The following is a 19,791-nucleotide window of genomic DNA, read 5'->3' as shown; positions in this document are numbered from 1 at the left end:
CCAATCTGTTTCTCAACATGATAGTATCACCCAGTCAGGATTTGGTTCCTAAATCAGTCCTCAAAGACATAAGCCTGCTGGGGGCTCTCTGGCATTGGTAACTCAGCTACCATTTCAAAGTTAATTCCTGCTTTTTCTTTTCCTGCACAACAACAGGGGGTGAAGGACCGCCTTTTCAGTGAACAGTCTAGAGGTCTATAATAGAAGCAAACAGCTCCCTGACCTATCAACTTTCTGAAGAGCATGATGGACCAGTTTGAGAACTATTGACTTAAAACACAGTGCATGTTAACCTGAGCAAGAAGGGCTTGAATTCAACAAGTGCGAGGCCCAAGCAGAGATTCCCAAGGCTTGCTGGGCTCGTGAACTAGGTCTTCAAAATGCAAAGACGACTCTCTTGATGCAAAACATGACTGCTTCGTTAGGCTCTGCCAAGAGGGAACCAAAATTACCCATTTGCAGCTGCTCCTCCTGACTTTGTGCAGCTTTTCAGAAAAGGTCTTCTAGAGGAACAGCAGTTATTTGGGGGAACTATAAGGAATAAACAATTTTAAAAGCCATCCTAATTCGGCTGTCTATCCCTTTCCTGTCAATATCCACTTTATTAAAGTTATACTTTTTTGATCCATGCAAGAGTACATATTTAATCCCATGCTGATGTATTTCCATTTGCAGTGATTACTATTGTAGCAGCCTTTAAAAAATGGACCCACCTGAACAGAAGGGGAAGAGCTGCCTGGCTGAGACAGAGATTGTCCCAGAGGGGACACTGTAGGCTCTGAGGGCAAGTGAAGCTGTCTGGGAGCAGCCCTGCTAGAAGTGGGAGGGGTGACCTAACCCCAGCAAAGTTTTGAAAGAGAGCCCTTAGCAAAAGCCAGGGAACGGCCCTGAGCTGGGATTGGCTGAGAAGCTTGGATAAAAGGGGAGCAGTTGTTTCCGCAGGGGGGGGGGGGGGACGACAAGAGAGAGAGACGGGGCTGAGGGACAGGCTGGAGACTGGATTGAGAGTCTCAGCGCAGCGGTCCCTCGGAGAGCCCCTGAGAGAGCCCTGCAGGAGCAGCAGCGGAGAAGCGGCAGGAGCAGGCAGGGACTGCTGGTGTGGAGAGTCCAAGTCTGGAGAGACCTGACTGCAGGTGGTGTGGCTGGGTGAGCACAGCAGAGCCGGGGTGGGGACTGCCGGAGGCTGCCCTAGTTTCCCTGAGGGGTGAGGGGCCCCAGGGGCAGGCAAAGCCCAGGGAGGGGCTGCAGTTGCTGGGGCTGTGAGGCTGTGTGGGGCAGGAGGGTTGCTATAGCCTGCAGCCCAGACACTGCTCCCAGCAGAGCCAGGGAAGGGGAGCCCTTGGAGCTGGTGTGTATTGACTTCCTAACTATTGAAACTGATCGCAAAAACATCAGCAATGTACTAGTAATCACAGATCACTTTACCAGGTATGCCCAGGCCTACCCCACCAGGGACCAAAGGGCCACCACCGCTGTGGCAAAGGTTCTGTGGGAAAAGTACTTTGTGGTGTATGGCCTTCCGGAGCGGATCCGTTCTGATCAAGGTCGAGACTTCGAAAGTCACCTGTTAAGAGAAATTTTCTAGATGGCTGGCATCTGGAAATCACGGACCACTCCCTATCACCCTCAAGGGGACCCTCAGCCAGAGAGGTTTAACCGGACCCTACTTAACATGTTGGGTACACTGAGGAACAAACAGAAGGATCGTTGAAGTCAACACCTAGCTTTTTTGGTGCACGCGTACAACGCTACCAGAAATGATGCCACTGGAGCCAGCCCCTACTCACTCATGTTTGGAAGGGAACCTTGTCTACCAATAGATCTCTGCTTTGGGGTTGCCAAGGACCAGGGTGAGTCTGAATCATATGGGCAGTATGCTCAAAAGCTGAGAGAGAGACTGCGGCGAGCGTACCGGCTGGCAATGGAGGCTGCCCATCGAAACACAGCCCGGCACAAGCAGAGGTATGACCTTTGAGTGCGTCTGCAAGACCTACAGGTTGGAGACAGGGTGCTGCTGAGGAACCTTGGGGTGGTAGGAAAACACAAAATTGCTGATAGGTGGCGGCCCTCTCCCTATAATATTGAAAGACAACTTGGGAATTTACCAGTCTACAAAATACACCCTGAAAGTGGAAGGGGCCCAGAAAAGACTGTGCATAGGAACTTGCTCCTTCCGGTAGGGGAGTTGGTGGGACCTCCATTGACAAGAGAAGGGGGTCGTGAGTCCCCATGGAAAAGTACCACACGGCAGCGGATCCATTGTGCAAAGCAGGAAGGGCGTGAGCTCGCTGGACACTGGCACGAGCCCAATAGTGAGTCTGAAGAGGACTATTCTGAAGGGTTAGACCTAGGTACTGGGGTCGCCTGGCGTCACGTGGAGCCTGAGGACCCCGTGGACCCCAGTGTGGGGCCCATCCCAGCGGGTTCCCCTCAGCCCAGGCAGAGTAGTAGCCCGGTTCAGAATATGACAGGAGTCTCATCAAATCCTGCTGCAGGCAGCACCGGTGCGGAACAGGAGGGCGATATTAACTGGGACCAGGAGTTGGAGTCCCCACATCGCCCGGGTTGCAGTCCTGATGGCAGTGAAGAAGTTAGCTCCAAGGAGATAGTGCTCAATACACCCCGGCCCATTCGAATAAGGAAAGGAGTATCCCGGCTCACACATGATGCTCCAGGAGTCAGCGGCAAGGTCTCCATCTCTTCACCGTGGAAGTACTAAGGGACTGAGACTGCATCCAGCCCGGTTCGCTGGGACAGCAAACCTTGACGCGGGGGAGGATGTAGCAGCCTTTAAAAAATGGACCCACCTGAACAGAATGGGAAGAGCTGCCTGGCAGAGACAGAGATTGTCCCAGCGGGGACACTGTAGGCTCTGAGGGCAAGTGAAGCTGTTTGGGAGCAGCCCTGCGCTGGAAGTGGGAGGGGTGACCTAACCCCAGCAAAGTTTTGAAAGAGAGCCCTTAGCAGAAGCCCGGAAAGGGCCCTGAGCTGGGATTGGCTGAGAGGCTTGGATAAAAGGGGAGCAGTTGTTCCTGCGGGGGGGAACAAGAGAGAGAGAGAGAGGGGGCTGAGGGACAGGCTGGAGACCGGATTGAGAGTCTCAGCGCAGTGGTCCCTCGGAGAGCCCCTGAGAGAGCCCTGCAGGAGCAGCAGCGGAGAAGCGGCAGGAGCAGGCAGGGACTGCTGGTGTGGAGAGTCCAAGTCTGGAGAGACCTGACTGCAGGTGGTGTGGCTGGGTGAGCACAGCAGAGCCGGGGCGGGGACTGCTGGAGGCTGCCCTAGTTTCCCTGGGGGGTGAGGGGCCCCAGGGGCAGGCAAAGCCCAGGGAGGAGCTGCAGTTGCTGGGGCTGTGAGGCTGTGTGGGGCAGGAGGGTTGCTATAGCCTGCAGCCCAGACACTGCTCCCAGCAGAGCCAGGGAAGGGGGGCAAAGACAGGGAAAGGCTGTCTTGCAGGAACTGCAGAGGAGCCGCTGCTTGCTGCCCAGAGACCCCAGGAGCACGGAGACGGACACCAGTGCCAGGGAGCGTCCACAGACCACGTGCAGGGACACAGACAGTCCCGCTCCCTGAGATACCCTGCTGGGGCAGAGCACACGGGATCCCCAGAACACCGTGTGCAAGTGAGAGACTGTGAATAAGTTCTTGAGGGTTTATTAGACAGTGTATCCATGTGCTTATTTAAGGATTATTTGTTATGTTGTAATTAATTAAATCTTGTAAATAGTTTGACAACTGTCTGCAAGGGTGCTTGATTGTAAGGGGAGGCTCTCCGCTCGGGGCCAGTGCAGCAGCTTCCCAGGGAGGCTGGGCAGGGCTACTGGCTGCCGGGTACCCCAGAATCCCATTATTCAGGTGAGGGCGCATGTAGTGTTGCTCCCAGGGTTACACTATATGTAAAAGCACTATTGCTTCGGTCTGTGCTGCCATTCATGTTTATGCAGTTACATTTTGCCTTGTCCATCACCAGTACAGAAATTAAAAGAAAAAAGCCAAGCCCCTAACTGGCAGCTACAGGGAAGGGAGACACACAGTGACACAGGGGAGACGCACAGTGACACAGGGATACACAAGGAGTAGTAAACAGCAATAAGAATTCTTTTTCTCAATCAAATCTAGATTTTACTTTAGGAACTTTCACTTGCTTGCACAGCCCTTCCTCACTCCCCACCACACAGCAGCTCTTCTATTGTAACAGGCAGCCAGCCAGTCCCTGAGATCCTCTCCGCTCTTTTAAAAAAGACATATTAATAATTAAAGGTGTCCAGAGGAGAAGAAAGTTCCTGTGTCAGCAAGAAGGGTTAAGGGAGATTTTGACCATTTCTTCATCAGTAGAAAAATATAGTTTCAGTATATATCTTGCCAATACAGGAAATTCTTAAGGAACAAAAACAAACAAGCAAGCAAGCAAGCTAAAGACCCCATACAGAGAATTCACTTCCTTTTTAAATAGACAGCAAAACTTGGGTATATTACAAAGGGGACTGACTCAATAGTGCTATGAATACACTTGACCAAATACTTCACAGAAACAGGGGTCATCAGGGATCAGGGTCTAAAGGCCATGCCTAGATTGCAGATTTAGCATCCCTGGCAATAGCACCTCAAATATTCCAAACCAGCTCTGTGAATGCGACTGCCAAGAACCAGACACCTACACCTAGCTCTAGGTACCTAAATCTGTGCCAATTAGGCCCCCTAATAAAGGTACAATGGGATCTGAACAGCAATTCCAACCATCATGTCTCCTGTCATGCTCCATGGCAAAGTGCTACTCTGGGATCAGGGATCAAATCTCAATAGCACCTTATTGCCATTGTAGGAGGAACCTGGGATCATGATCACAGCAAGCTGGGTACCCAGTGCCCCCATGGGACACCCAGACACAAGAGTACATAAAGCCTCTGTTTTATTGTGCTATTAGTTGAAGAAACATGTGGCCAAGTTACTAAAAATGTAGCAGCCAGGCAGCATGTCTAGCGGCAGACATTACATATAAACTGGTTTAAGTGATCAGAAACTGGTTTAAACCTGTAACAGAACATAAGTTTAGAGCACAAACCAGTTTCAAAATAGCTGAAACTGGTTTATGCAATGTCTCCCCCAGACCCTTTCCTGGTTTAAGTTAAACCAGAGTCCCCCAGCATCTGAGATGCTTTGCAGCCCTGGGCTGGGCTGCGCTGTCTGCTCCAGAGAACAGGGCTGGCCCTGCCCCTCCTCTCCCTAGCCAGAGCTCCAGCAGAGACTGTAGGCACAGCAGGGTCACCTGGCTTCCCCCACCCCGCAACTTGCTGCTCAAAAAGGATTCCCCCCCCCCCCTTCCATTTCCCACAGCACAGACCCCAGCCCCACAGACCCTAGAGATATGGTATGCTAGCTAAGGCTGAGAGGTGTGTGCGCGCATCTCCAATTTCACTGGGACAGGCGGACAGAACAGTGTCTGCTTAGTGCTTTTTGGAGCTAATCAACAGGTCAGCTGGTATGTTCTTCCATTCTTTCCTTGGAAAAATTTGTTTAAGAAGAGTTTGAATTAATGAGAGAGGCTTTTGCTTTATTGATGGGCTGATAAACACTGTGTTATCAGCTCCCTGCTGGCTCCCACACCTGTCAGGTTTGCGGACAGTATGAAAGAACAGGGAGAGGGAGACTGAAAAGCTCAGTATCATCAACAGATGCATGCACTGCACACCTTCCTCCCCGCTTTGCCTCAAAGTTCTAGCCAGGGGCTGGGGGCTGGCAACACTCCTGCCCCTTGAGCAGTGAGAAGCCTATGACTGTGCAGGTGGGGTGGGGGGCTATAGTCCTCCCTAATCGGAGCATCCTGCTGAGCACTGGCCATGCCTCCCCTCATCTCAGCACTGTAGAAGGGAAGGGAGGGCTGCTCTAGCACCCCCTGGCTTTTAGCCTGAGCCACTGCAGGCATGTGCCTATTTTTTCAGTTCAGAGGGAATGTCTGCACAGTTACAAACCAGTTCAACCTAGGCAGGTTAGACTAACCTGCAAAGATTGAATCAATTCAGGCTCATGTTTTTGAATGTCTGTCCCTGCAGGTAAGTCGGGACAGGGGGGTGGAACTGAGGCCCCCATATTGAGAGAGGGAGTTGGACAGGGCTGAGGCTAGGGATGCTGCCCAGCTAGGGTCATGCATGGAGTCTGGGCCCAAGGCAGGAATGTACAACCTCAGGGTCTGACTGAGGAGCAGAACAGAGCTGGGGATGGATTGTCCAGAGGGTAGTGGGGGGCAGTTCCCCACCACTGTGCACACTCCCAGGGGGATTGTAGAGGGCATGTGCCTCCCAGATGTATGTATGGGGCAAGGGCAGGTGTGGGCTGGTAACTGCAGGTTGGGGGCTTCCCATCCTGCTGTCCCCCACAGGGGCCTCTGCAGCCCAGCAGGTGAGACCTGGTGCAGCAGGGAGGGAAGGCTTGGTGCTGCTGCTGCTGGGAGTCTTGTGCCACCATGGTGAGGTGCCCCCTGCCCACCCGCCAGCAGCAGGGGTGGTGGGAAAGAGCTGTGCCCTCCACTGCTGACAGGAGAGCAGGGAGCACCTCACCATGGTGGTGCAAGGCTCCTGGAAGCAGCACTGAGCTCCTCACCTTACTACACCCTGCTGCACTGGGTCTCACCTGCTGGGCTGCTGAGGCACCCAGGGGAAGGGCAGCAGCTCGAGGAACCTGTAGCCACCAGCCCACATCTGTCTCCCTCTCATGGACTCCACTCCAGCCATGCCACCCATGGGGGAGGGGGAGCCAGGATCTGTATTCTGAACTGACCACAGCAGCTGCCACCTCCCACAGGTGGCAGCCAGGGCTTGGGTGCTATGGACCTGGATCCTTGGCCTCATATCCCAGGCAGGTGGGGGCTCCCTCTGGCAGGGCTAGGAGACAGGTGGGGGGCTGTGGGTCTGGTGTGAGGGGCAATGGCATGGGCATGGCACCTCCATATCAGAGCTGTTCAGTGCCACAAAACAGTACTGGGGGATGTGTGGCAGGGGCGGGGGGAGGAAAACAGCTGCAGCTGAACCCGTGTCCTGGTGAGTGAAGGGGGCAGGGAGAACTCTGATTTTCCATGATAAAAAAGCCAAAAATCAAGTTCCATCATTTATAGGTATTTAGAATTTATTTTATTACTAGACAATTGTAATAAATTGGGAGGGGGGGCAGGAAGTGGGGACAGAGGCCTGTGTCCCTTCCCTCCCTCCCCCACCTCAGGCTGGGGTTGAGGCCTGGGCTGTTCCCCACCTCCCCTCATTGCTTTGGGCCACCCCCGCCCCCCACCGCTTTGAGCTGGGGCGGGGGCCTAGGCCATTCCCCATCGCCCACCCGCTGCTTCGGGTCAGGGCCAGGGCTGCTCCCCGCCTCCTCCTGCCACTTCCCCTCCGGCCCCTCAGTCCCCGCTGTCATGGCAGTGCTCTGTCTGGCCCTGCCTGTGTAGGGTGCTCCAATTGGCTGCCAAGACAGCCAATCAGAGCGCAAATAAAGCGTGGCAGCCAGGCAGGCAGACTTAGGCTTTCCTAATATTAGAACAGTGCTGGAGGCAGGGGCGGGCTTCCACATTGCTTTAAATTCTAAATACATCAATAAACCATTGTGTTCAACTGATACCTATATACACAGGGGTATTTCATTTTAATCACAGAAAAACACAGATTTTGTACGTTTTAATCAGAGAACTTGCTATTTTAAAAATAGAGAAGACCAGGATCCCTGGTAGTTACGAAGGGAAAATACCTGGAAGTTTTTAGTACTAAGAAAAATAAGGGAACTGCAATAAAGACCACTTGTTTGTACAGTCAGATTTTTCAGCAATGTGTATTTGTGATAACATTTTCACACTTAGCTGTCAGTCTTCAGCTATATTTAGGTAACTTAATGTCGCTTGTTTTTTAATAACACTAAGCATAGTGCTCGTTCACATAGCATGCTGGGAGACTTAATGCCTATCAGTCTTTCATTAATCCTGATTACACCCATTTCTATACATAAAACTCATGCTTAGAACCAGCCAATAGCCAATCTTGCCATTGTGTTCTCAAGCACTGAGTGCATGAGAACGTGATGCAGTGTCTGTACCACAACGTATACTGTATAAAGCATTTATTTTTAAATTAGACATACTTCCATGGTATAGATTGTTTGGACAGCATCTAACATGTTTAAAGCCAAGACAGGAGTATGGGGAACAAGCGGGAGGAGCTCTCACTCTTGCTTGCTAGCACCCAGTATGACCTAGTCAGACTAACCAAGACATGGTGGGATTCTACACACAGCTGGGCAGTAGGCATTGAGGAGTATAGGTTGTATAGGCGTGACAGTGGGGAAAAAAGGTGGGAGAGTAGCACGTTATGTTAAGGAGCTGTGTACATCTTCCACCACTAAGGTGGGGGTGGAGGAGGGGAACACCGAGGTATTGTGAGTCAGGATCCGGGGGGGGGGGGGGGGGGGGCCAGGGAAAAAGGACTTGGTTGTGGGGGTCTACTACTGGCCTCCTCATCAGGATCAAGAGCTAGATGATGTATTCTCCGGGCAGCTAGCAGACGCCACACAGGCGAGGGAGGTGGTGGTCATGGGAGATCTAAACTACCCAGATATCTGCTGGGAGGAGCAGACAGCCAAAACAAGCTGCTCATGGAGGTTCTTACACTGTGTGCAGGACCCCCACCTAACCCAGGTGGTGTCTAGCCCCACCAGGGGTAGCGCTTTGCTTGACCTGGTTTTAGCAACAGGCGATGATCTCGTGGGGAATATGCGAGTTCATGGTAGCTTGGGAGATAGTGACCATCACTTGGTCGAGTTCACTATCCAACGAAGGGTGGGTAAAGTAACTAGTGGGGCTAAGGTGTTGGACTTCAGAAGGGCCAACTTTAGCAAGCTTAGAAGGCTAGTTAGTGAGGAGATGCAACTCAAGAACATAGAGCAAATGGGGGTCCAGAAGGGTTGGAGCTATCTCAAAGGAGTGATCCTTGGGGCTCAAATGAAATCTATCCCATTATGTAGGAAGGGAAGTAAGGGGGCAAAAAAGCCCCCTTGGCTGAACAGGGAACTCCAGGAGAGTCTGGGGGCAAAGAAAGAGATGTATAGGCAATGGAAGCAGGGAGCAGCCACCAAGGAGGAATATTTCTCCCTGGTGCACTATTGCAGGGAATCAGTTAGACAGGCCAAGGCAGGGCTTGAGCTCAGGCTGGCTTCAACAATCAAGGACAATAAAAAGTCCTTCTTCAGGTATATAGCGGGCAAAAGGAAAGCTCAGAGCAACATAAGGCCCCTGCAGGACAAATCAGGACAGTTGGTGGTTGATGCGGAGAAAAAAAGCAGAGCTCTTCAATGAGTTCTTTGCTTCAGTATTTCTATGTACCAACCAAGCCAATTCCCCCACCTCAATCGTTGACGGATGTCCACGTGGCACCAGTCCGCCTACGGTTAGTTCTGAAATAGTTAAGGAGCTCCTGGAAGAGCTGGATGGGTACAAGTCAGCAGGCCCGGATGACCTCCATCCACGGCTGCTGAAAGAATTGGCCAGTGTCATAGCTGAGCCCCTGGCACAGCTGTTTGAGCACTCGTTGTGCTCTGGCCAGGTCCCTGAGGACTGGAGAAGGGTCAATCTGGTGCCCATTTTCAAGAAAGGGAGAAGGGATGAGCCGGGTAACTTTAGACCAGTCAGTCTTACCTCTATGCCTGGGAAAATGCTAGAGAAAATAATCAAAGAACACATTTGTGCAGGCCCAGCAGGGGAAACGATGCTGAGGGGAAACCAGCACGGGTTTGTCACAGATAGATCCTGCCTGACAAACCTTGTAGCCTTCTATGACCAGGTCACACATTACCTGGATGTGGGAGCCAAGGCTGATGTCATCTTCCTGGATTTTAGGAAGGCCTTTGACACAGTTTCGTACCCTATCCTTGTTGGGAAGCTAGCAGACTGTGGAGTGGATGCCTACACAGTCAGGTGGGTGGCCAACTGGCTTAGGGACCGCACCCAGAGAGTGGTGGTGGGCAGTTCCTTCTTGGCCTGGAGGGTGGTGAGCAGTGGGGTCCCGCAGGGTTCGGTCCTCGGAACGATATTATTTAATATCTTAATCAGTGATTGGACAAGGGCGTGGAGAGCACCCTCTCCAACTTTGCTGATGATACCAAGTTATAGGGCAAAGTTAGTACAGCGGAGGCCAGGGAACAGATTCAGACTGACCTGGACAGGTTGGATAAATGGGCAGAGAGAAATAGGATGCAATTTAAAAGATAAATGTAAGGTACTCCACCAGGGAAGGAGGAACCCCCAGCACACGTATAGGTTTGGGAGTGTACTTCTCAGCAGCTCGGAGGCAGAGAGGGATCTTGGAGTCATAATTGATCCAAGATGAACATGAGCCAGCAGTGTAACGAGGCCATCAACAAGGCCAATCGCACCTTGTCGTGCATTAGCAGGTGCATGACTAATAGATCAAAGGAGGTGATGCTCCCCCTCTATGCAGCACTGGTCAGGCCACAGTTGGAGTACTGTGTCCAGTTTTGGGTGCCGCACTTCAAGAGGGATGCAGGGAATCTCGAGAGTCCAGAGGAGAGCCACTCGCATGATTAGTGGCCTTCATGATAGACCCTACAGGGGGAGGTTGAGAGAGATGAATCTCTTCAGCCTTCACAAGAGACGGCTGAGGGGAGATCTTGTGGCCACCTATAAACTTATTAGGGGAGGTCAATGGGGAATAGGGGAAGTGCTGTTTACTAAGGCGCCCCAAGGAGTGACTAGGAATAACGGGTGTAAACTAGTTGAGGGGGAATTTAGGTTAGATATTAGGAATAAATTTTTCACAGTAAGGGTGGCCAGGATCTGGAATGGGCTTCCAGGAGAGGTGGTGCTATCACCTAGCTTGGAGGTCTTCAAGAGGAGGCTAGATAGTCACCTGGCTGGGGTCATTTGACCTTGGTCCTCTTTCCTGCCAGGGGCAGGGGGTTGGACACGATGATCTGTTGTGGTCTCTTCCGACTGTACAATCTATGAATCTATGACAGAATCCCAATAAGGCAATGTTCTGGCTCACCACAAAGCTATACATTGAATTCTCCTATGGAAATGTTTAGTGTAGTATATACCTACAAGTGGAGCTCCCTGGAGCACATAATATTATGCCCAGGAATTGCTGTTATGTCACATAGTTTAGATTTTTTGCTCTCTACAAAACCCTTTTAAAAGTCAAAATGTTAAGGGGAGTACCCATTGAGACCTTGCTCAACAAGGCATATAATCCATTAAACACAAGTATGTAGTCTGTTTGTGTGAAGAGGAAAACTGTTTATACTAATATAGTTAATATTGTTAAACACTGTGGCAGTTGCCTTTATTTTACCCTGGCCTGGCACATAGCTGCCTTCCTGCAGCTGGTTCAGCATGCTGTTGTTGTGGCACATAATTGGTTGACTAGTCCTTTTTCTCCCCATCTCTGTAAGCATGAGGTGAGATCAGACCCTATGTGCTGCTACCTCCAGTACTCTGAGAACGTAAGAAGGCATTAAAGCACAAAATGCCCAGGTTTCCCAGAATGCATTATTGTCAACATGATTCAGGGGGACGCTAGGTGAGGGTACATTAACTCACTTGGCACATGAGAGTGTTCCACAAGAAGCTCACATATACCACTCGGTTGTATTTGTTGCAACCAAGAAAGATGAGAATGTCAGAATGGTTAAACAGACATGGTTACACTTAAGTGAGCATAAAGTGGCAGCTTACCAAATTGATTTTACAGAGGCTCTTGGGTTTACTGTTTAGGAAGAGAAATAAGAACAACTAAGGAAATTCCCATCAAGCCTGAGGGCAACAAGCTGAGGCCTGGACCCAGAACCCGATCAATGGGAATGTGGGGAAGCACTAATCACATAGTAAATACTAGAGCAGCTGCAATTGTTCTGGCTGCTGCCCCTGGGCAGTCAACCCTTGGGGGAAGCTCTGTGGGAAGTGGTTAAGGACACAGCACAAAGAGCCCAGGGCAGCTTTGGCCAATTAGGCAAAAGTCAGAAGCGCATCAAAAGCAAGGGAGGAGCTGACAAGGGATTAGCAAAAACAAGGAGCATAAACATAAGGTAGGGGAAAAGAAAAAGAAAAGTAAAGACAGATGCTAGGGACCACTGAAAAAAAAAAGAGAGTCTAGGACTGAGAAAGGTACTTGAATTCTGGGGGGAGGCCAAAATGAAGGCTGATTCTCCTTGTTCTTTGTAAAAGGGTTGATACTTCTCATACAAAGCAGTGATCCAAAACAACCTTCCACTTAGGGTCAATAAAACTAGTTCCAGTGTCCAAGGCTGGGATAATGTACTGTTCAGCAGTTAAAAATTGTCTTTGCCCTAATTACAGATTAAAGTTTCTTTTGCTGGAAGCTATCATAAACCAAACCTTTTGTTTAAAAAGTTCTCCAAAAAGTGTTATATGTAGACAAATAGGGAGCTTAGAGGGTTTCCCCCTACCTCTAAATTTATCAAAGGCTTGTTGATAAAATGGAAGCAAAACAATGTGAATAGAGCCAATTCTAGGTGCAATGAAAAGAAGCTAAATCCTTTACGCAGAAGATGGTGATTTCTGACAAATGGCATTGAAAACATCCCAAATTAGGTGTGGAGATTTCCTGAGAGTCTGGAGGAAAGAAAATTTCCAGGAGAAAGTAGTAGTTTCCCCTACAGCTGTGCAGATTTGTTTTGTCATTATGAGAGTTTGATTTTCAAAACCATTTCCTCCAACAGATCCTATTCTCCTCAACCAGTTCAGTCATAAGGCAGTAATAGTAACACAGGCAGCAGGCCCTTCCTCTTGTGCACTCATTTATTCTTGCTGATTGCACTTCAGATTTGTGTCCTGATGAATCTTGACCCTCCACACCCCAATCTAATCAATGTGTATGGACTCCTGCCTGCATGGGGAGTCCCCACTGTGCTCAGCAGCACAGGGGCCCAGTCACACAGGCCAGATTGCTGTAGTGAGGTCAGTGATGGATTGAATGAATTGGATACAAGGATTCTAAGCAACTTCCTCCAATCAGGTCATAATTTGAGTATCAGTGAAAGCTGCTTGGCTAGCTGATGTTTTGAGATTAGCTCAGCGATTCCCAATAGGGGTTCCACAGCACCCTGGGATGCTGACAGATCCTTACTCCCAGCCTTGTAACTTACAGACTGCAGCACATTTAGCAGGCTTGTGTGTTATCATTTTCCAATATGCAACTATTTAGTATGTGATGAAACCTTACTAGATTTAAAGGCAGCTCCCCAATTAAAGGCAAAATCTTGACTTTCTGGTCTCAGAATATGTAGCTTAAGCTCGGATTCTACCGTGAGCACTCCATGGCAGCATAAAACCCCATCTTGCAATGCAATTCGATGGTTCAAGGCAAGAACAATTTAAATGGTGCAAGTAACAGCCCCTTCAGAACAAAAGGAAGTACCTTATAAATGGAATGTACTTTACTACTAGGTACTTCATTATGAGAGGCACTCTTTTCTTTTTTTTAAAGGAAGTTACTTCTCTCAAACTTGAAATGCAAAACTCTAGAACTCATGGTTCAGAGATGATACCTTTTATTAGGCCAACTAAGAAATTGCAAAAAAAAAGAAATTTTCTGCAGGTTTTTGGGCACACACCCTTCTCTCAAACTTAGCTTTTATCTTGGACATCATTCTCTCCCCCCACACTCAATTAGTTAGCAGCAATTACAATGAAGGGGAGGATATGTACCCTTACCTCTGTCACAATGGATGTTCCTGGGGAATCATAAACCCAGCCATCTCTGCAGAGCGTGAGGGGAACCCTGCTCTGGCTGGTGAAGTTTTCTAATGGGTTACTGCAGCTGAGGCCAGTTGTGTTCCAGTCCACATCAAATCTCCTGCAACGACTAGTGGATGACTCCCCTTGGATGCCCCACTGGGGCACAGTATAATTCAGTTCCTCTTCCAAATTCCAGCCACACCTGCTGCTCAGCTCCACCACACCAGGGCTGAGACAGCGGTGTTCAGGGGTGAAGCCCAGGAAAAAGACACCCACGTAAATAGGCGTGAAGGCAGCCGAAAGCAAGCATAAAATGAAAAAAGCTCGTTTCTGAAACAAGTCAAATTCTCCAATGTGCTCTAAAATGTCATCGAAGGTTGGCATCTTTACATGTGGCAATTTATTGTGAATTAAACTCACCTAGTTGCTCTTCCCAATAATGCTATATAATGTTGTCATCAGCAAAGGCACTTTAGTAACAGCAGAGTATTTGATCAAAAGTCAGTGTCTCTTTATAAATTATTAAACCCTATGTTGCAAGTTTCAAGTGAAAATTCATTTGAAATCATGCCTGGATTCACCAATGAACTACGGAGAACTACTGCTGTCCCCCCAGCTCCAGTTAACTGAGAATGGGTTCCTGCTCTTGGGGAGGACGTGAAGCAAGACTGAACTATCAACAAATATTTGTCAGGGCTGAAAGGTGTCTGTCATCAATCAACCAGATCATAACCTAATTTGGAGACAACCTCCCCCATTATGTGCCTTCTACCTGAATTTTAGGTTTGATACTCAGTATTCACAAGTTTAGTTATAAGCAGATGTGAGAGATCGAAGTGGTTGGGTTGTTTGTTTGGGGTTTTGTTTGGGGGGGTGGGGGGGTGTCTTTAATCCAGCAAAGGACATTCTTGAAGTGCGCAAGGTGTTTAAATGCCTTACACAATACAGGGACACTTAGATTCATAGATGTTAGGGTCAGAAGGGACCTCAATAGATCATCGAGTCCGACCCCCTGCATAAGCAGGAAAGAGTGCTGGGTCTAGATGACCCCAGCTAGATACTCATCTAACCTCCTCCTGAAGACCCCCAGGGTAGGGGAGAGCACCACCTCCCTTGGGAGCCCGTTCCAGACCTTGGCCACTCGAACTGTGAAGTTCTTCCTAATGTCCAATCTAAATCTGCTCTCTGCTAGCTTGTGGCCATTATTTCTTGTAACCCCCGGGGGCGCCTTGGTGAATAAATACTCACCAATTCCCTTCTGTGGCCCCGTGATGAACTTATAGGCAGCCACAAGGTCTCCTCTCAACCTTCTCTTGCGAAGGCTGAAAAGATCCAGTTTCTCTAGTCTCTCCTCCTAGGGCTTGGTCTGTAGGCCCTTAAACATATGAGTGGCCCTTCTCTGGACCCTCTCCAGGTTATCCGCATCTCTCTTGAATTGCGGTGCCCAGAATTGCATGCAGTACTCCAACTGCGGTCTGACCAGCGCCCGATAGAGGGGAAGTATCACCTCCTTGGACCTATTCGTCATGCATCTGCTGATGCACGATAAAGTGCCATTGGCTTTTTTGATGGCTTCGTCACACTGCTGACTCATGTTCATCTTGGAGTCCACTAGGACTCCAAGGTCCCTTTCCACTTGCGTGCCACCCAGCAGGTCATTCCCTAGGCTGTAGGTGTGCTGGACATTTTTCCTCCCTAGGTGCAGCACTTTGCATTTCTCCTTGTTGAACTGCATCCTGTTGTTTTCTGCCTACTTGTGCAACCTATCCAGGTCTGCCTGCAGCTGTTCCCTGCCCTCCGGTGTGTCCACTTCTCCCCATAGCTTTGTGTCATTTGCAAACTTGGACACAGTACATTTGACTCCCTCGTCCAAGTCACTGATGAAGACATTAAAGAGTATCGGTCCAAGGACCGAGCCCTGCGGGACCCCACTGCCCACACCCTTCCAGGTCGAAACCGACCCATCCACCACAGCTCTCTGGGTGCGACCCTCTAGCCAATTTGCCACCCACCGGACTGTGTAGTCATCCAAGTCACAGCCTCTTAACTTGTTCACCAGTATGGGTTGGGATACCGTATCGAAGGCCTTCCTGAAGTCTAAGTATACGACATCCACCCCTCCTCCTGTGTCCAGGCGTTTTGTAACCTGGTCATAAAAAGGAACTAGATTGGTCAGGCACGATCTGCCTGCCACAAACCCGTGCTGGTTTCCCCTCAGCATAATTTGTCCTGCCAGGCTCTCACAAATGTGAGCCTTGATAATTTTTTCAAAGACTTTGCCAAGGATGGAGGTGAGACTGACTGGCCTATAGTTGCCCGGGTCCTCCTTCCTCCCCTTCTTGAAAATGGGGACCACGTTGGCCCTTTTCCAGTCCTCCGGGACTTGGCCCGTGCGCCACGAGCTTTCAAATATTCCCGCCAGTGGCTCTGCAATGATGTTGGCCGTTGCCTTCAGCACCCTCAGATGGAGCTCATCCGGGCCTGCCGACTTAAAAGCATCCAGTTCTTCCAAGTGACTCTGCACCACCTCAGGGTCTACGCATGGAAGTCTGGCGCCTTGCTGCTGCCTCTCTACAACCCCAGTGAGAGACTTGTCGTGTCCCTCACTTAGGAACACTGAGGCAAAGAACTCGTTGAGGAGTTCAGCCTTGTCCCCCCTGTCTGTCACCAATGGTTTCTGCCCATTTAGCAGGGGTCCTATTCCTCCCTGGGCCTTCCTTTTACTCCCCATATATCTAAAAAACAATTTCTTGTTGTCTTTTACTTGGGTTGCCATCCTCAGCTCCATGGTAGCTTTGGCCCGTCTAACTGCCTCCCTACAAGCACGAGCAGAGGAGGTATATTCATCTTTGGTGATCTCTCCCTGTTTCCACTTTTTATGTGCTCCCCTTTTGGCCCTTAGGCTGCCCTGGATTTCTGTGGTCAGCCAGGGAAGCCTCCTGGCCCCTTTCCCTCTTTTGCCTCGCTCGGAGATCATCTTGCTTTGTGCCCGAAGGATCGTTTCCTTAAGGCACAGCCACCCTTCCTGGGCTCCCATCTCTTCAAATCTCCTACTCTGCAGTGCGTCCTTGACTAATCGCCTGAGTGCATTGAGATCAGCTTTCCTAAAGTCTAGCACTTTCACCCTACTAGTTACCTTACCCACTCAACGTCTTATGGTGTATTCTATTATTAGGTGATCACTGTCCCCCAGATGGCTACCGATCTGGAGGTCCCCTACCATGTCATCTCCCGTTGCCAATACCAGATCCAGTATAGCATTCCCCCTAGTGGGACCGTGTACCTCCTGTGTCAGGTGGAGGTCCTGTACACAGGTTAGAAACCTGCGTGAGCGGTGGGACTTTGCTGTCTGCGTCTCCCAGCAGATATCCGGGTAGTTTAGGTCCCCCATGACTACTGCCTCTTTAGCTTTTATGGTCTCCGAGAGTTGCCTCAGGAGCCTCGAATCTCTTTCTTCCCCTTGATGTGGGGGTCTGTAGCAGACCCCTACCACCAAATCCCTTTCTCCTTGCCCCCCATGTAGCCTAACCCACAATCCTTCTACTTCCTCAACCTTGGATTCCGTCTTGATGAGGGTTGATGTATATTGCTCACTGACATAGAGCACAACCCCCCCCCCCTTTCTTCCCCACCCTGTCCTTTCTGTACAATCTATAGCCCTCAATATGTACCGCCCAGTCATGGGACGAATCCCACCAGGTTTCTGTTAGCCCCACTAAGTCATAGGTGTTTAGTGCAAGCAGAAGCGCTAGTTCACCCTGCTTGTTTGCCATGCTCCTAGCATTAGTATATAGGCACTTGAGCCCTGTGACTGGTACCTTTGCTGCCCCCCCGCTCCGTGTCCCAAAGGGCCCTTTGATTCTTACCTTCTCATTTCTTACCTGTGCCGTAGTGCTGGCCTCCCCATGGCTTTCAGGTTCTCAATGCTCTCTTTCTTCAGGCTGGGCTGTCCTTGTGGGTGCCACATGGTTTGGTGGTCCGCAGCTTCCCCTGCCCTCATCTTCCCCTCCCCCCGATGAGCCTAGTTTAAAGCCCGCCAGAGGAGATCCGCCAACCTAGAAGAAAACACACACTTACCTTTGGGGGACAGGTGAAGCCCATCCCAGCTGAGCATGTCCCTCGTCGTGATGTGCGGGTTGTTGTCCAGGAAGCCGAAGCTGAAGCCTGCCTTGAGACACCACTGCCAAAGCCGCCAGTTGGTTTCTCAGATGCAGTTCTCATGCCGTCTTCCACGTCCATTCACTGGTAGGATGGAAGAGAATACCACCTGTGCACCGAACTCCTTCAGCACACCGCCCAGAGCACTGTAGTCCGCCATCAGGTGATCGGGGGTTCTCCTGGCCGCATCATTAGTACCCACATGGACTAGGACCATGGGGTAGTAATCGGTGGGCTTGATCCTGGCCTGGATTACCTCTGTCACATCCCGAATCTTTGCTGCAGGGAGGCCCTAGGAAAAACCTCGCACCTATGCAGTGGGAAAGAAGCGCTTCCCAAAACTGACCTTTTTCTTGCATCAAAATCTAGCATACTGGAGGGAGAGAAATGTAACAACACTAGCCACCTAAATACTCTCACATGAAGCAGACTCAACTGACTATTCAGCTGTACAGTCACTGCAGTTAAACACACTGCTCCAGATATGAACCAGAGTTAAATCTTTCCTGAATGTGGGGGAGAGGAAAAGAAAAAGCTAACATTGTGATGCTGTTAGACTTGCATTTAAGCAACCCACGTGCTGCAGCACTTTGAAATCACTACAAATTAGTGCTATGAGGGGTGCACAGACATTCAGAGACTACAACCGGGAAGCTACAAAAGTCTCTGTAGAGGTTTGCTCTCCAGTCAGGGGAGCATAGAGGGTTGTTCCTTCACCTGTCCCATCTCCCAGGGGAGGGGAGGCTGGCAGCGAGCTTGATCACCGACAGCTTGAACTCTCCTCCACTAGGTAAGAGACTGCACAGGCCATCAGGGATTAGCAGCAGCTGCCAACATAGCAGCAACAATGGTGCCAGATGTTCCCCACAGGCAAGTCTGGTCTCAGTCCTGCACTCTGTGATAGCTGGTCTGGGAGCAGTGGGCTGTCACTGAGGCCACTGTAGCCGCTCTCCCTCCCTCCTCTCTTGGAAGGAAGAGCAGAACACTGCAGAGAGCGAGACGTCTCGTAAGGTCAGACATTATGCATGACACTACAAAAAAAAAAAAAAAAATGTAGTGCTACGGAGTTCCTGTTCATTACAGGAACTGGATGAAGAGTTTGCACTATTTCTGTAGCACTACAGGCAGAGGATACATCTGAACACCCACTTGTAGATTTGTAGTGCAACATAAACCTCATAATGCCACATCTGAACATGGCCTATAACTAATACAGTGCAGGGGAGAAAACCCTTTCACATATTTCTTGGTAGGATTAAAAAAAGGAAGTAAAAGCATTCCTTTGACATATGAAGCACTGGACTGCAGAGACATGCTAGAGAGAGGAATGTACCAGCAGGAGTAAAAAAAAAATAAAAAAATAAAAAAAAATAAGGAAACTGCCTGAACTGCCATTTGTTTTAATATCCCTTCGTCCCCCCATTTGTCCCTTACATTCCTTACTCAGCACCAGGGAAGAAAATTGGGGGGGGGGGGGGGGGGGGGGGGCGGGGGGCGGGCAGTGGTGGTGGAAAGAGTTGCTGCTCTAGTGATGCTGGCTAGATAATTACCTAGACTGAAAACAGAAGTTATGTTATTCCACCAAAAATAAAACAAGGAATGAAAAAAAATATATCGTGTCTCACACTGCAGGGATATACAAGGACAAAAAAAAACTCACCACAGAAGAGCCTGAGGTTTTGTGTATCTGTAGGAAACTAAGCCCAGTGGTCTGGGAAGGTAAAAGTGGAGGATTCATATTTGGTAGTTTAGGATTTTTTCAGGGATGGAATGTATGGTATGTGTTTTAAAGACAACTGGACTCCTGACTAGTTGTCAGTTAAAATAAGGTATGGTCAGTAGGGAGGAAAGTGCTGCTGTTTTTGATCAGGGGTAGTTTGTAGCCGTGT

General features: G+C 49.8%; 1 protein-coding gene across 2 annotated transcripts in view; it reads right to left on the bottom strand.

Annotated features, from left to right (window-relative positions):
* Positions 1-17,998, bottom strand: part of SLC22A1 (solute carrier family 22 member 1) — a 43,160-nt gene extending 25,162 nt beyond the window's left edge. The window contains exon 1 of one of the 2 annotated variants that reach the window (XM_059714653.1): positions 17,822-17,998. In XM_059714653.1, coding sequence (XP_059570636.1) covers positions 17,822-17,983 — 162 coding nt within the window. In that variant the 5' untranslated portion in view covers positions 17,984-17,998. Of the gene's footprint in view, positions 1-13,720; positions 14,222-17,821 lie in introns of those variants that run through there. The other variant, XM_006273279.4, reaches the window with a different exon arrangement.
* Positions 17,999-19,791: the final 1,793 nt, after the last annotated feature.

This window comes from Alligator mississippiensis, chromosome 1, assembly GCF_030867095.1.
Source record: "Alligator mississippiensis isolate rAllMis1 chromosome 1, rAllMis1, whole genome shotgun sequence".
Taxonomy (NCBI): Eukaryota; Metazoa; Chordata; order Crocodylia; family Alligatoridae; genus Alligator; species Alligator mississippiensis.
This window is presented reverse-complemented; position numbering and strand designations above follow the sequence as displayed.